Source organism: Argopecten irradians, chromosome 12, assembly GCF_041381155.1.
Source record: "Argopecten irradians isolate NY chromosome 12, Ai_NY, whole genome shotgun sequence".
In the NCBI taxonomy this organism is placed as follows: domain Eukaryota; kingdom Metazoa; phylum Mollusca; class Bivalvia; order Pectinida; family Pectinidae; genus Argopecten; species Argopecten irradians.
This window is the reverse complement of record NC_091145.1, coordinates 22,594,194-22,611,845: the sequence shown is the minus strand read 5'-3', so window position 1 is coordinate 22,611,845 and position 17,652 is coordinate 22,594,194. Positions and strand designations below refer to the sequence as shown.

The window sequence follows — 17,652 nt, the reverse complement described above, 5'->3', positions numbered from 1 at the left end:
TATTGCAGGATAAATCTATGTTCAATTGTGTTGTTAATAGAACCATTCGGACAAGACTAACCTACAATCCCATTAAATGTCATTAAACTTGTTTCTGTTCCATGTATTTCATTAAGCGTAATTTAAATGTTGGCTTCTAATTAAAATGACTACACAGAAATAGCTCTTAATTTTCCCAAAAGACCTCAATTGTTGGTTGCCGATTGCAGGATGCCGCTGGCACCACATCTTTAAATACAGAACTTTATCGTAATAAATGATTAGCTGTTAGTGTTCAATTAGTTGCCAGATTCAAGCTTTAATCAATTAATTCTACACACACGTATAAAGAGATCTCCTAGTTTATATATAATTATTCTGTTTTCTTGCTGTGATACACTTGGCACCTGGTACTACTGCGTGTGTAATGGTTAGGTATCAATATAATTAGCAGTACCAGATACTGATGGTGTCTAAAAGGAGCACCAACACTAATGAGAATGACAACAGATAATTAATTTGTATCACATTCCATCTATTTCACCCCCAGGAATCCTCTCCGGCTCTAGGAGCTAAACACATCAAATGTACATGGTTTAAGGGATTAATCAAACTCCTCGTCTGCTTCAAGCTATAAATGTGTAATTACACGACACAAACAGCTAATCTCCCCTAAGTCTGGTGACAACCAATATGGTTCTTCTGTTTTTGGCAGACACTGTAGCAAACGTTTCATCAGGTTAAATATATCATACCAAAGTTCAGTTGTTCTTATCATCTCAAATTGTACCATGGTGTCCATGTTTCATTAAGCTGCAGACATTTCTCAATTTGTTTGCCAGTGTCCATGGTTCATGCTGCTGTTGTTTTCCAATTTATTTGCCAGTGTCCATGGTTCATGCTGCTGTTGTTCCCCAATTTATTTGCCAGTGTCCATGGTTCATGCTGCTGTTGTTCCCCAATTTATTTGCCAGTGTCCATGGTTCATTCTGCTGTTGTTCCCCAATTTATTTGCCAGTGTCCATGGTTCATTCTGCTGTTGTTCCCAAATTTGTTTGCCAGTGTCCATGGTTCATTCTGCTGTTGTTCCCCAATTTATTTGCCAGTGTCCATGGTTCATTCTGCTGTTGTTCCCAAATTTATTTGCCAGTGTCCATGGTTCATTCTGCTGTTGTTCCCAAATTTATTTGCCAGTGTCCATGGTTCATTCTGCTGTTGTTCCCCAATTTATTTGCCAGTGTCCATGGTTCATTCTGCTGTTGTTCCCAAATTTATTTGCCAGTGTCCATGGTTCATTCTGCTGTTGTTCCCAAATTTGTTTGCCAGTGTCCATGGTTCATTCTGCTGTTGTTCCCCAATTTATTTGCCAGTGTCCATGGTTCATTCTGCTGTTGTTCCCCAATTTGTTTGCCAGTGTCCATGGTTCATGCTGCTGTTGTTCCCAAATTTGTTTGCCAGTGTCCATGGTTCATTCTGCTGTTGTTTCCAAATTTGTTTGCCAGTGTCCATGGTTCATTCTGCTGTTGTTTCCAAATTTGTTTGCCAGTGTCCATGGTTCATGCTGCTGTTGTTCCCAAATTTGTTTGCCAGTGTCCATGGTTCATGCTGCTGTTGTTCCCAAATTTATTTGCCAGTGTCCATGGTTCATTCTGCTGTTGTTCCCAAATTTGTTTGCCAGTGTCCATGGTTCATGCTGCTGTTGTTTTCCAATTTATTTAAGCTAGGTCTCTGCCTGTGTGCCTGTTATTCTTAAACTTCAAATTGGAACTGTTTTTTTTTTTTTTTTGCGCTGTAAACCAAATCATGTCATGATCTATATGTGTCAAGTTGCTGTTATTGCCTACAAGAATTGTTACCTAAGTAGTTTTTAGTCCCTATGGTTTCAGCCACTTTCCCCCCAAAAAATTATCTCATGGCCATGGTCTCCAAGGTAAATCTGTTGCTGCAGTTGTCTACATTTGTATAAATCTGGTGAATGTATATGCCTCTCGGTTCGAGAGGTCTCTTTAGATTGATCAGTTGAGCATTAGACTATATAGCCCACTGGTCACAGATTTGATCCCAAGCAGTCAGGCAGTGGTTAAATCTATATAAAATATTTTATTGATAAACCATGACCTAGGTTAACATTTTATCAAAAAAGACAGATATAGGGCATACCTTTAGTACTTGCTACTATATTGATATTACAACCAAGTCAACAAGCAGTCATTTGAATCTATATTTAACAAAAGTGATGCTCATATTCTGGTCTGAAATTTAGGGTATCAATTAAATAAATGTATCTGTAACTTAAGAACACAAGTTTGTAAATGGACTGATCCTCCGATAGTCTTCTCTTTCTATCATGATTAAAGCCGTTATCTCTGGTATACTAGTCTGAAGCATTTGCTTGTCTATTCCTTTTGATGTTGTAATTGTACTTCGAATTCAATGTATTCAGCCTTGCTTGCCATGTCAGATAATCTGGATTTAGCACTTTAATTGAATAACACCAGCTGCCTCGCTAGCACTGCAAATATTTATTAATTTATATGACATGATGAGCTGTAATTATTATCAAACAAATCAGTTTCAATTACTTGTATCAAATGGGTTCAATTTAATCACTTCTCCTAGTTAAAGGAAATTAAACTCCATTCAAATAACCCTGAACTAAAACAAATACTAGATTCATTTTAATGCATTCAAACAGTTAACAGTATATGAATGAGGAATTCTACTATAACTAGTGATAATTTTCATTGAAGATAGGGCTCACAATCAGCCTAAGACACCATTGGAAAAAGCTCCGAAGCTGAGTATGCTTTGATAGGAAAGACCTAACAAGATGATGGATCTTGACAAGGAGAGTGTTTTGACAGAATTCCTGTGATTTCTACACAACCATCCATCATACACCATTGTAAATGTATTGACCTGCAATTCTCTCCACAATATTGCCACTGAAATCAATCCCAATCACGGACTCAAGGAGGACACTATGCCAAGAGCCTACCTCAAAATATTAGGCAATATTAGGTTTTTCTCATTGCCATGGCAACCATAAACGGCTGTCAAGGCGCTGCAATTTGCAAAGATAATTTTTTTTCATAGTTAATATTATACACTAACAACACCATTCAAGACTGAAACTATTGGTGAGTTATTATTGACATCAATGTTTCACTTAGAATTACCTTATTCACAATAATTAGCACTCCTTCCTTTAATGGAAGTTGAAGCTATATCGCCCCTCATAAGGATTTAACGATGTCTTAGCACTGTATAGCATAATACATGTAAATCATGTCATAAGGAGCACTGTATAGCATAATACATGTAAATCATGTCATAACGTCTCAATGGTAAGAAAGCATATGCATGTTCACTGTCAAATTAATGTGCCATGAGTACGCAGAGTGTACAAAATCTACTGCTTTACTATGTGTACAAAATCTACTGCTTTACTATGTGTACAAAATCTACTGCTTTTTACTTTGTGTACAAAATCTACTGCTTTTTACTTTGTGTACAAACTCTGCTACTTTACTATGTGTACAAACTCTGGTGCTTTACTATGTGTACAAACTCTGCTACTTTACTATGTGTACAAAATCTACTGCTTTTTACTTTGTGTATAAAATCTACTGCTTTACTATGTGTACAAAATCTACTGCTTTACTAAGTGTACAAACTCTACTGCTTTACTATGTGTACAAAATCTACTGCTTTTTACTTTGTGTACAAAATCTACTGCTTTACTATGTGTACAAAATCTGCTACTTTACTATGTGTACAAAATCTACTGCTTTACTATGTGTACAAAATCTACTGCTTTACTATGTGTACAAAATCTACTGCTTTTTACTTTGTGTACAAAATCTACTGCTTATATATGTGTACAAAATCTACTGCTTTTTACTTTGTGTACAAAATCTACTGCTTTTTACTTTGTGTACAAAATCTACTGCTTTACTATGTGTACAAAATCTACTGCTTTTTACTATGTGTACAAACTCTGCTACTTTACTATGTGTACAAAATCTACTGCTTTACTATGTGTACAAAATCTACTGCTTTTTATTATGTGTACAAACTCTGGTGCTTTACTATGTGTACAAACTCTACTGATTTACTATGTGTACAAATTCTGCTACTTTACTATGTGTACAAAATCTACTGCTTTACTAAGTGTACAAAATCTACTGCTTTACTATGTGTACAAAATCTACTGCTTTACTATGTGTACAAAATCTACTGCTTTACTATGTGTACAAAATCTACTGCTTTACTATGTGTACAAAATCTACTGCTTTACTATGTCAAACTCTACTGCGCATGCTTATATATGTGTACAAAATCTACTGCTTTTTACTTTGTGTACAAAATCTACTGCTTTTTACTTTGTGTACAAAATCTACTGCTTTTTATTATGTATACCAACTCTGGTGCTTTACTATGTGTACAAACTCTACTGATTTACTATGTGTACAAATTCTGCTTCTTTACTTTTTGTACAAACTCTGCTACTTTACTCTGTGTACAAACTCTGCTGATTTACTATGTGTAAAAAATCTACTCGCTTTACTATGTGTACAAAATCTACTTTTTTACTATGTGTACAAAATCTTACTGCTTTTACTATGTGTACAAACGCTATGTGTACAAAACTACTGCTTTACTATTGTACAAAATATCTACTGCTTTACAAAAATCTACTGCTTTACTATGTGTACAAAATCTGCTACTTTACTATGTGTACAAAAATCTAACTGCTTTACTATTGTACAGCAGAATCACTATGTGTGTACAAACTCTGCTACTTCTATTATGTGTACAAACTCATCTGCTTTTACTATTTGTACAAAATCTACTCGCTTAACTACTCTTAATCTTACTGCTTCAAATTGTGTGCAATCTAGATGACAGATAGACAGAATGACGGTGACAGATACACAGAATGACCCATAGTATTATACAATTGCTACATTCAATTCAAATATAACAAGAGATCCAGAGGGATCTTGGCGCCCACCAAAGATTGAGACAAATGAAAGAGGGATCTTTTCTCTGCTTTTCAAACTTACACTTCTTTTTTCTGCTTTTCAAACTTTAAACTATCAAAATCCAAGATGAAAATGCAATAGAACAATCCCTTCAATACTTTCTGACGGTAACAAACTTTAACTATCAAAAATCCAAGAACCTGACTTGTTGACTGATCAGTCCAAAAATGCAATATGCACAACTGGGGTCCTAGGGAAACCTACATATGAAATTTGAGAAAGATCCCTTCAGTGCTTTCTGAGAAATAGCGGTAACAAACTTTAACTATCAAAATCCAAGATGGCTACCTGGCGGCCATCTTGTTGACTGATCAGTCCCAAAATGCAATATGCACTACTAGGGTCCTAGGGGAACCTACATATGAAATTTGAGAACAATCCCTTCAAATACTTTCTGAGAAATAGCCGTAACAAACTTTAACTATCAAAATCCAAGATGGCTGCTGGTCGGGCATCTTGTTGACCGATCAGTCCCAAAATGTAATATGCAGAACTAGGGTCCTAGAGGAACCTACATATGAAATTTGAGAACAATCCCTTCAATACTTTCTGAGAAATAGCGGTAAACAAACTTTAACTATCAAAATCCAAGATGGCCACCGGTCGGCCATCTTGTTGACCGATCAGTCCCAAAATGCAATATGCACAACTGGGGTCCTAGGGGAACCTCAACTGTTTTGAGAAAGATCCCTTCAGTACTTTCTGAGAATTAGCGGTAACAAACTTTAACTACTTTACAATATCTACAAATTCTACTGCTAAGCTGGCAGTCGAACCCTTTCTGAGAAATATAGCGGTAACAAACTTCAACTATCGAGGGTCACACAAATGATGAAGTGCTAATCATACAAAAACTAGGACAGTGTGTAATTGGAAGTTAACAAATAATTAAACACCAACTGAAGAGACATCACTGAGTCAATCATTTCTAGCTTCAGATTTTATAGTGACAATAAATGAAACTGAATCTACAGCACATCGACAGCAGAACAATAATTGGCATCAGCACATGTAAAATATAGCTCCACCATCTAAATCACCCTTAACGCTACATCCTTCCTATTTGTTATTGCTGTTAACAAGACCCATTCCAGCGTTTGGGTGTTATGAACAAAATTCTGAGTCGGTGGAATACATTTAACAATGGAACACTCAGTTAAAATGTATTTAAGCTTCAAATTGTGTGCAATCTGGATGACAGATAGACAGAATGACGGTGACAGATACACAGAATGACCCATAGTATTATACAATTGCTACATTCAATTCAAATATGACAAAAACTAATATTTCTTTCTGAATATATATATATATATAATATATATATATATACTTCAGCTCAAGTCATTGCCCTGCATATACATATTCATGAACTACATATTTGAAATTCCTGTGATATTGATTGATTAACATGTATGTTTCAATGAGTGCCACAATGTCTTCTTTATCAAAAGACTGTCCATCCTGTTTTGAAAACCGACCAAATCCAAACAATAACAGATTCCCTATAATACTTGAAACTAAAATGAGGAGTTGGAATCACAATGAGTAGATATTCTGCAACATACTAGCAATAGGATGTAGATTTTTTACTTACTGGAGACCAACAGTACTAGCAATAGGATGTAGATTTTTTACTTACTGGAGACCAACAATACTAGCAATAGGATGAAATTTTTTTACTTACTGGAGACCAACAGTACTAGCAATAGGATGTAGATTTTTTACTTACTGGAGACCAACAGTACTAGCAATAGGATGTAGATTTTTTACTTACTGGAGACCAACAGTACTAGCAATATGATGTAGATTTTTTTTACTTACTGGAGACCAACAATACTAGCAATAGGATGAAGTTTTTTTACTTACTGGAGACCAACAATACTAGCAATAGGATTAAGATTTTTTACTTACTGGAGACCAACAATACTAGCAATAGGATGAAGATTTTTTACTTACTGGAGACCAACAGTACTAGCAATATAGGATGTAGATTTTTAACTTACTGGAGACCAACAATACTAGCAATAGGATGTAGATTTTTTTACCTACTGGAGACCAATGATACTAGCAATAGGATGAAGATTTTTTTACTTACTGGAGACCAACAATACTAGCAATAGGATGTAGATTTTTTACTTACTGGAGACCAACAGAGTTAAGTCTCCTAATCTCAAAGGATTGAGATTCTTCATCAGTCTGCACAACTTAAAGGACAGTCCTAGAATGTAAAGCATTTTCACCATGGTCAATATCTGTTAAACAGACTTGTCCCATTTAACTAAAGGATACCTTGAAGATCTATCAATAATTTATTGAAACAGAAAACACTAACTTCAGACAAAACTTAAGTGAACTCCTTATGTAATTACATACCAGTCTTGTTTTTTACTTCTACTTATAACTTAATGGAACTTAAGTTTTTTACCTTAGGTTTTTTTTCCTTAAGTTTGTTTGTCTATGGGTCTCATCCTGAGCAATTTAACAATGGATTCTGAAATGATAATTCAAACAGGATCCTTTGTTCATTGGAAAGCTCCACCTAAAGTATATATTAGTGAATGTGGTTCTAGTTACCAAAGTACATGTAAATTCCATCCCATATCAAATATCAAACAGGTAATCTAACTCATAGGAAGTCAGTGGTTTAGAGTTTGTGTAATGGTTAGTATCTATAGGCCTCCATAGAAATCCTCCATTACATATAGATGTGCTTTAACATGATACTGGACCACCTAATGGATGACCACAACATGATCACCCATTAGGGACCCTCTGAAACTGAGACTGATTAAGAAAGGCAAACCCTAATGTTTTAGGACACATAATGTAGCTGTCGACTGAAAATACAGACTCTGTTTACCAAGTGTATTCATTTTCTTGTCCAAGCATCCACACAATTTCAATTCCAAATGCTCATTGATTTTGCTAGAGACTAAGCAGATGAAGCCCCTCACCCATGTGTATGAGAAGCCAGAAAAAGTCTGGAGACAGTCTGGATAAAACAAACTTGTCCACCCTAGAATGAATGTCCTAGGTCCCCAGGTCTGCTGATTACATTCTTAAATAGCATCATGTTATACAGTACAGTGTAGAAGGGATTAGCACTATATAACACTAGTACTAGAACTCTACCCTACAGAATAGAGGGACTTTTCACACAATTAAACCTGCTGCTGTTAAATGGCAATACAATGTCATTAGGTAAATTGAGCCTGCAGTGGGACTCACCCCTAAATAACAGGTCTGGGTTTGTAAATACTGCTTCCTGTCAATATGTGGAGGTTTGGCTGGAAAACTACTTTAGAAAGTTGGTGTGTGAGATTAATTTTCCGAGTGGAGTTGACAAGTTAATTTCACATGAAAGGTTTCTACTTTTCACTTAAATACCGCTTCTTTGGATATACTGCCTTTCATAAATCTCTATTATTACTGCACTAGTCTTCCAGTCTTTAGAGAACTGTGTTTGGGATTTTGTTTTATATGGCTATTTATCCTCATTGGTTTTCATGATTTTTTTCTCTGCAAAAGGTAGAGCAATACCACAATGCTACAAAATTGCAGTAGACTGGAAACAGGCCCTGATTTCTAAAAAACAAGCTTATACAGTAAGTTTTGCAAGCTACACATCCCCTGCCATTGTTTACATTTTCTAATCTATGGCAGGTTATTATTGCTTAGTTATGCTATCATTGTATGAAGTTTGAACAAATTGATGTGTTATTGCCCAGAAACTGAAATTTTGAAAAAATCTATTTTCAGTAACAGTGGCCTTTGCAGTTGACCTTTTGACCCCAAATTCAATCCCAAACTGTATTTTCCCATATGTTACCATTGTGTGAAATCCGATCAAAATCCATCAATCAGTTCTCAAGTTATCTTCTGGAAACCAAATCCGGACAGACAGACAAAAACTAACATCATAGCCCCCTCCAGTTTAACCGGCAGGGGACTTAAGGACTAATAAAACAACAACACTGATCTCCTGATGTAGTCTTATGTCAAAATATAAGTTTATTTTTTCTTAAGTTTTTTTCAAGGAATTAATGACTTAAGTTCAATCAAATTTAACCACTCATTTACTGTTTCCATTTCACATTCTTTTTCACAAAAGTGAACCCATAGAAACTATGTTTTGACTTCAATTTCCTGAAATAAAGCAAATTATGGATATTTTGAATAAGCCTTTGAGTTGACTGAAATAACCAAGCTGTGAAACGAGTTTTTAATGGCCATACTACATCACCTAAAGCAAACAATTCAATCACAGCAGAAAATTTGTTAAGTCCGTGATGTTATCTGTTAAACAACCATGAAAGCCCTTTTTTATCTTTGATGTTCATGCTTCTATATATGAAAAGGGATGAAATATCTTTTGTAATGTTATTAAGTTTTTTATCAATACATATCCTTATTGATATCTTAATATTCTAAGAATAAAGAATTTAGAACTCTAGAAATACATATCAAAATTTAGTGATATTGTATTGAAACAATATTTATGTTTAGATTTGTATCCTAATGCAGTCCTCATTATCCTCAAGTGAAAATTAAAATAATTATCTGTTAATTTTCCACAAAGCTCTTGTACCATAACTAGTTTGTCATGGTGCTACAACACTTAATCCCACCTACTAAGGAGTATGGAAGGCTGAAGTTTTCTTTCTATTACGGAGGAATGAACGGTATACCCAGGAACAAATCAACACTCGATAGATTCAACTACTCTTCAATCAATACCACAATTACAGAGTAACAGCAAGTCATTACAGCTAACTAACAATGTGCCTGCATCAGCGCTGTGACAACACTCCTCCCTAAATATGTTACCTCCGCACCGTACATAGAGTAACAGACGCAAGGACTGTCAACCCATTCACAGAACCTACCGCAACAGACAGTCGCAGACTGCCATTTCATGAGTAAATCAGGAAAATGAATGTCAAAATAATAAGACAGAGATCTATCACTTGAAGTCATTGTAATCTCCATCACTAAATGATATTGTTCCATACACATACTTCTGTGTGTGACAGGTTTTGTCACATCGATGGGATGGCCACCATTTTGTGACATATTCTACTTCCCAACAAGCACCATAATGATTATATTACTACCAAAATATTTTTCTCTTCATGATGCATTTTATCTATATAGATAATAAAAGTTTTTCCCTTTCATATTTGTCTAAACTTATTATCTAAAATGCCGCTACCTCATGACTGAAATGCAAATTAATTTAATTTTCACTTGGTTCTTTAAAGTTTCCTTTTTCTGATGGTTTCCCCAGGTGGATGATTTGTGCAATCATAATTTAAAGAAGCATGCTTGATTAAGTGAACATTAAATATCTTATAGCAGCTGACAGTCTACACTCAATCAAGTTTCGATACATATCGAGTATTATCTGCTATTTCATGAACAGGTATCAAATGTATAATGCCAATATGGAGGTAGCATCATATGTTGATACTATTAAGGGTATATTCAAATTATGTTGATTAACATGCTTATACTGGGATTTGAATAACTTATAAATATTAATTTGTCATATACCATCAGAAACTTAGATTATATATCAAAGTCTGTGATACCATTGAAATGCTTATACTAACTGATTTATTAAAAATCTACATCTATATGATAGACTGGGTTTTGAAGATACATGATTTTTTTCGGCATTTTTAAAGTGGATTTTGTATCCAGTACTTGAAAAGACATGCATGTACTCCATCAGGTATCACATAAAGTACTGTACATCACAGTTTTAGTAAGAGTTACTTCCCCTTACAAGACTAAGACATGTACTTCAGATTTACTTCCCTTTATATGTATACATAATCCACAAAGCCAAATGACATTAGACACATGAGATACCAGTTTTGGTAATCGGTTGTATTTCCATGATCGATCGTCACTTCCAAGTAAGTTACTGATGATCGACGAATGATTGATCATGAACTACAGTTTCATTTTAACTAAATAAATGAGGTAATATAGATTTCATTTTATTAATTTTTCTGTGAATACCTATCAGTATATGTCATGATGTTGGAGCCAGGATCGTCTTTCACACATTTACATAGGAAAATGAAGATTTTTTATTGTATAAGTGCAACATTTCATTAAAATTGTTTCGACACTAAAATGCCACATCGGCCAATGTTATGCTAGCTTCCTAAGTGAGAAACACCCATCGTGACCCAAAACTCAGACATTTTGTATCCATGCATTATGCTAGATGCCATGACTTTACTGGGATTTTTGTATGTTAATGTTAGTTAGTCAAATTGTGATCAATCAAGATCGATTAATCAATTTTTCGTCCGAAACGACAGTCGGACTTTATGTCAACAAAACTAATTAATCAGAACAACACTGTATATGTGATACATATTTTATGTACATTTACATACATTCAAATACTCATCTGATTAACTTACAACATTAAATTTGACTGTATCATTCATGTTACTGCAAACAAATGTGCCCATGAATGAGATAATTTAAATTTCCACACAGGAATTTAACAAGAGGCCCAAATGCATTTATATATCATGTAGGAAGTTAATTAGATATTAGTGCCATGGTAGCCATCTTCGATTTGGGATCAACCAGAGATGTAACAACACTTTGTCGCGACGATGTCAGGATCATTTCATGCAAGTTTCAGCCAAAGCGCACTGGTTTAGAATTGAGAAGAAGTTCAAAAAGTGTTTTCAAGATGACGGCTTTGGCGGCCATCTTGGATTACGGATCGACCCGAAAAATAACAACACTTTGTCGGGACCATGTCAGGATCATTTCATGCAAGTTTCAGCCAAATCGCACTGGTAGAACTTGAGAAGAAGTTCAAAATGTGTTTTCAAGATGGCGGCTGTGGCGGCCATCTTGGATTTCGGATCGACCCGAAAAGTAACAACACTTTGTCGGGACCATGTCAGGATCATTTCATGCAAGTTTCAGCCCGATTACACCGGTAGAACTTGAGAAGAAGTTCAAAATGTATTTTCAAGATGGCGGCTGTGGCGGCCATCTTGGATTTCGGATTGACCCGAAATGTAACAAACACTTTGTCGGGACCATGTCAGGATCATTTCATGCAAGTTTCAGCCAAATCGCACCGGTAGAATTGAGAAGAAGTTCAAAATGTGTTTTCAAGATGGCGGCTTGGCGGCCCATCTTGGATTTCGGATCGACCCGAAAAGTAACAACACTTTGTCGGGACCATGTCAGGATCATTTCATGCAAGTTTCAGCCTAATCGCACCGGTAGAACTTGAGAAGAAGTTCAAAATGTGTTTTCAAGATGGCGGCTGTGGCGGCCATCTTGGATTTCGGATCGACCCAAAAAATAACAACACTTTGTCGGGACCATGTCAGGATCATTTCATGCAAGTTTCAGCGAAATCGCACCGGTAGAACTTGAGAAGAAGTTCAAAATGTATTTTCAAGATGGCGGCTGTGGCGGCCATCTTGGATTTCGGATCGACCCGAAAAGTAACAACACTTTGTCGGGACCATGTCAGGATCATTTTCATGCAAGTTTCAGCCTAATCGCACCGGTAGAACTTGAGAAGAAGTTCAAAATGTGTTTTCAAGATGGCGGCTGTGGCGGCCATCTTGGATTTCGGATCGACCCGAAAAGTAACAACACTTTGTCGGGACCATGTCAGGATCATTTCATGCAAGTTTCAGCCAAATCGCACCGGTAGAACTTGAGAAGAAGTTCAAAATGTGTTTTTCAAGATGGCGGCTGTGGCGGCCATCTTGGATTTCGGATCGACCCGAAAAGTAACAACACTTTGTCGGGACCATGTCAGGATCATTTCATGCAAGTTTCAGCCTAATCGCACCGGTAGAAACTTGAGAAGAAGTTCAAAATGTGTTTTCAAGATGGCGGCTGTGGCGGCCATCTTGGATTTCGGATCGACCCAAAAAATAACAACACTTTGTCGGGACCATGTCAGGATCATTTCATGCAAGTTTCAGCAAATCGCACCGGTAGAACTTGAGAAGAAGTTCAAAATGTGTTTTCAAGATGGCGGCTGTGGCGGCCATCTTGGATTTCGGATCGACCTGAAAAGTAACAAACACTTTGTCGGGACCATGTCAGGATCATTTCATGCAAGTTTCAGCCAAATCGCACCGGTAGAAACTTGAGAAGAAGTTCAAAATGTGTTTTCAAGTATGGCGGCTGTGGCGGCCATCTTGGATTTCGGATCGACCCAAAATTTAAATGCATTTATAAAGTGTCTTCATCTGATTTTTTTTCTTCATCTGATTTTTTTCATTTGAGTTTTAATTCAAAATTTTGTCATGAATTTCAATATATCAAATGCTGCTTACTTTCTTAATAAACATCTATGTATTTTCAGGAAAATTTCACATGAAATTACTTAAATTAACATGCGACATTCTGATTCATGAGATTCAACCATATGTAATTCAGAGAAAAATTTAAATTAAATCCAACCCATGCACACTTTAATTAACATTTTAAAGTTGGTATTGTTGTACACTTTTGTGTATTGTATATATATATATATATATATATGGACAGATAATATTGTAAAGTATTGCTCAACCTGAACATATTATTTGCTGTTGTTGAGTTCAGGAAGTTTTAGATGCAACACACAAGTGTGGCACTTGTTTCAACTTCCTATTTTGGTTTGTGATCAATTTCACACAAAACTGTAGGGTAACTTTAAACTAGCATTTTGAGCCAAATAACTCAAGTGGATGAAACAAAACCATTCACAATAAGCCCCTAGTTGGTATTTCATGTAATACTTAACAATACACAATAGTTTTCAATATAATATTGTTGCTTTTTTACGTTCTAATTTATTACACATATTTATACCAGATGCATTAAACTCATCTTTTGTGACAAAGAAAATTACACTATAAAAATCTTACCCATTGCAGGATCTTGATAAATCCTCTGGGCTCCTTCAGAGCTTCACCATTGAATGATCCCATAACCTGAAAATCAAAGGCATTATATCAATGGCTACATTAACTCTATATTCCTTATTTGACCCAATAAGTTTTTTCAACATATTGATTTACCACTAGTCCTTAAAGGGACAATTCGGTCTAAGAGTACATTAAAACTTTCACATATTTCGGAAACAAACCTGCAGTGCTAATAGAAATTAGATTAGTTGGCTTAACTGTGATATGTCAGAAAAGCCCACTGTAGTCAAATGTATGTGAAATGTTCAATCGCCATTACACATAGATATAGTCTACTCTTGTATGCCGAACCCTGGCCCTTGCCTGTGTAGTAAAGAATTTTTTGTCTAGAACTACTCAAATCTCTCTTACAGTTGTGTTAACATTATAAAATGCATGTTCTTGTCTAAAAATGATTTCATCAACTCCTCAGTGGTTATGTGTTGCATTTGTTTAACCTGCATGACTTTGATTCGGGTAGGGGTACAGCGTACATGTTGTACTTGCTTAATCAAATGGATCCATGATTTGGAATTTCAATGGTATTAATCAAAATACTTAACAATGTTGTGGAATTTGTCATTATTTCTTGTCACATGTTTCATAAGGAATGTAGAACTAGTGTTTCCCACAGGAAAAAAAGGGCATAGTGCTGGGTTTTGAAAAGGGCACCTTGACCGCGATAAATAACCATCGGAGGGGCACAAAGGTTATATCGACAACTTCCAATACAAGAGAAAATCTTTAAACTGTTCTGAACAATACATTCATGTCATATTTTGCTTCGTAGTTATGTAACAAATTAGCCTCACTGAATTGTCCCTTTAACTATATGCATAATCCATTGAGTTCTGAGTTTGAATTCCATGTCAGGCAGTTGCTAGTAACTGCAGACATATTTGCTATTTTCTCTAGATATACCTCCTGAACCTGGTACATCCTTAAATGGCCATGATCGTTGAATGATAGGATGCAAACTAGTAAAACATGCATGAGGTAAGCATAATGCTATCTTTATTTGAGAAATTTAAAATTTCATAATACCTATTAAAAGCCATGGATTATCAATATTGGTATGCAAAGCTAGATTATTATCTAATTTCAATGTCTCATAATTGTATTTGTTTTAAATTCCTTAGTGTCTGTCAGAAGCAAACTTGGTCCAAATCAGTAGGATATAAAGTATATATATTTCTAAATATATCTGATATAATTTTTCTGGGTCCTTGTTTATTGCAATTCGCAAACCAGGACATATTGCAATTCGCAAACCAGGACATGGCTACAATGACTGTCACTGTTACAAGTTTCATGTGTATAATTATGTCATTGATATGAACACTGTTTAAAAAGTAATACATATCCCTAAAGCTGTTTCAAAGCAAAGCTACTGTAACCATGCCAGCAGTAACTTAGCATTAAAAGCTTCTGTAACAAGTAGTAGCTAAGCCACAGGCCAAACATCAGATCTCTAGACCACTTATATATATATATATTGCAGAATAGAGCCAGGTTTTCAGTTTCTTATACTTTTTTTGCCACATATGGATGGGTTGGGGGTGTTCAGGTTATATTGTCCAGACACTAGCAAGTAGAAAGTTTGAAACTTATGTAAAGCAGTTGCAATGTCAGGTATAGATGTCTCAAGAACAGCATTTTTTTCAGGTATTCAACCTTTTATTCACATGATATACCTGGCATGTCCGTAAATGACCTTGGTTGTTAAAGGATGCAAAACAAAACAAATTTTGTTACCATTCACAGCATTTTTTTTTTTTTAAACTCTGAGGTTTCCCATATTTCTCAAATGTAGCTGAATGGCTAATTGTTAAGTCATCAATAACAATTGTGCAGGTATATATGATATAATCATATGTATAATAATACTCAACTATGTACTATATTGCTTGGGGGCTCTGTAATTACTATTGTACATTTTCCCTGAACTTATACAAAAATCTCCTATTTTGCTATTACATCGTCTTTACTTTTAATCATCATTGTTAGTGACATCTTCTAAATTATTGCCAATCGAAAAGAAACATGTGTGAACTAGATTTGAATGAAAACCAACAAAAGTAACATGGATATTGGAAAGGTTGAACATTGGTAAAAAAAGTAAATATTTGGTCGATATGTGGTTAGATGACAGGCATAGGGGTTACGCCTACTTTAGATCCGACAATTACCAACTGTTACATGTATGCACGTCAATAACGTAACGTCAAACAAAATTCAAGCTTAAAGACATTTCCTAATCAAAACAACTGCACGACCATGACATTAAATAGTAAAATAACCTCGTTGCCAATTCCACTGACCATAAATGTCTCGTGACAAATTACAAATAGGCCTGACTCAGAATCAAAACGTCAAAGTGAGCCTCCAGCACGCAGGCTGAAGTAAAGCAATATTAGAAGTCATGGAATGCGAGTATGAAAGAACACAAACAAATTTGCTGTGTTTAAGTGAAACTTAACGATCTAAACCCAGAATTGATAAAGTAACAACAGGGAAAATATATATTCAGAAAAGCTACCTTCCCGACGACGTCCATGATTTCGGTATGCAGGTCCGCAGTGAAAATGAAACCTCGAATTCCATTGGTCAATACTTTGTCACATACTAATATTAAAACCGACGTCAACGTCTCCGGAAAAAGGTTTAAAACTTCAAATAGAAATGTTTTAACAGAAATATTTATAACTTTGTAATTAATATAGTATCTTGTTTATTTTGTCACATGTTCATAATAGTTTCCGTATTTATTTGAATAAATAGAGTTACATTACATCTATGACAACGATAAGATTTAGATAGCCTAATGTGATCTTTAATTCCATCTGACTCTATGCATGGGGAATTAGCTCAAGTGGTAGAGCGCTCGCTTAGCATGTGAGAGGTACCGGGATCGATACCCGGATTCTCCAAATTTTTATTTTTAACGCAATTTATAACGCTCCTCTTTCGTTTCTCTCCATGAACTTTGAATACTTGAAATTGTATATGGATGACTACACATCAATTATAAACTATGACATTTCAGTCTTGCAAATACATGTACTTGTATTCATTTGCATATTATTTCATACTTTTATATCCAAAGGGTATTGATTACAACAAGCAATGTTTTTTTTATTAATTTAGGAAAGTGTGCCTATGTCCAACCGAATATTTGAAATAAAACATTTAAAGTAGAAAAGCAGCACCTTGATTTACACCATCATCTACTCTTTAGTAATATGAAACAATATTATTCAAATAAACAGTCCCAAGAAATCGTGATCCTCTAAAGATATATCAATCCGCCCCGACGCTGGAACTTTATTAAGAAATAACAACCCATTGCTTGATCTTTTTTTTAAATTTTAAATCTGCAAACAGTACAAGAATATAATTTTAATGGTGATAAACAATGAAACGGCGATTCACTGGTGAACATTGTGATAGCATGAAGATTTTCATAATTGAACATTGACAAATTAGACATATAGGATGAAATGATGTGAAAACATGTTTGTGCATCTTGAATAATTAATTCTACCCATTTAGAGTTTTTCATTATATCTACTTGTGTATATAATAATTTCTGCGAACAGTCGAAATTGTAAATGTCAATGTGGCAAAATAGCAAAGCCCCGTTTGAGCTATATAAAGACGGA

General features: G+C 35.2%; 1 protein-coding gene and 1 non-coding gene across 2 annotated transcripts in view; one reads left to right on the top strand and one right to left on the bottom strand.

Moving 5' to 3' along the window:
- LOC138336257 (synaptophysin-like) overlaps nt 1-16,580 on the bottom strand; it is a 48,150-nt gene extending 31,570 nt beyond the window's left edge. Inside the window, exons 1-2 of the mRNA XM_069285673.1 lie at nt 16,530-16,580; nt 13,952-14,017 (exon numbers count right to left, since the gene is read on the bottom strand). Coding sequence (XP_069141774.1) covers nt 13,952-14,017; nt 16,530-16,547 — 84 coding nt within the window. The 5' untranslated portion in view covers nt 16,548-16,580. The remainder of the gene's footprint in view (nt 1-13,951; nt 14,018-16,529) is intronic.
- A 267-nt stretch (nt 16,581-16,847) lies between these two features.
- Nucleotides 16,848-16,920, top strand: Trnaa-agc (transfer RNA alanine (anticodon AGC)). Its single transcript has one exon. It is a non-coding gene; the product is annotated as a tRNA-Ala (tRNA).
- The last annotated feature ends 732 nt before the right edge of the window (nt 16,921-17,652 follow it).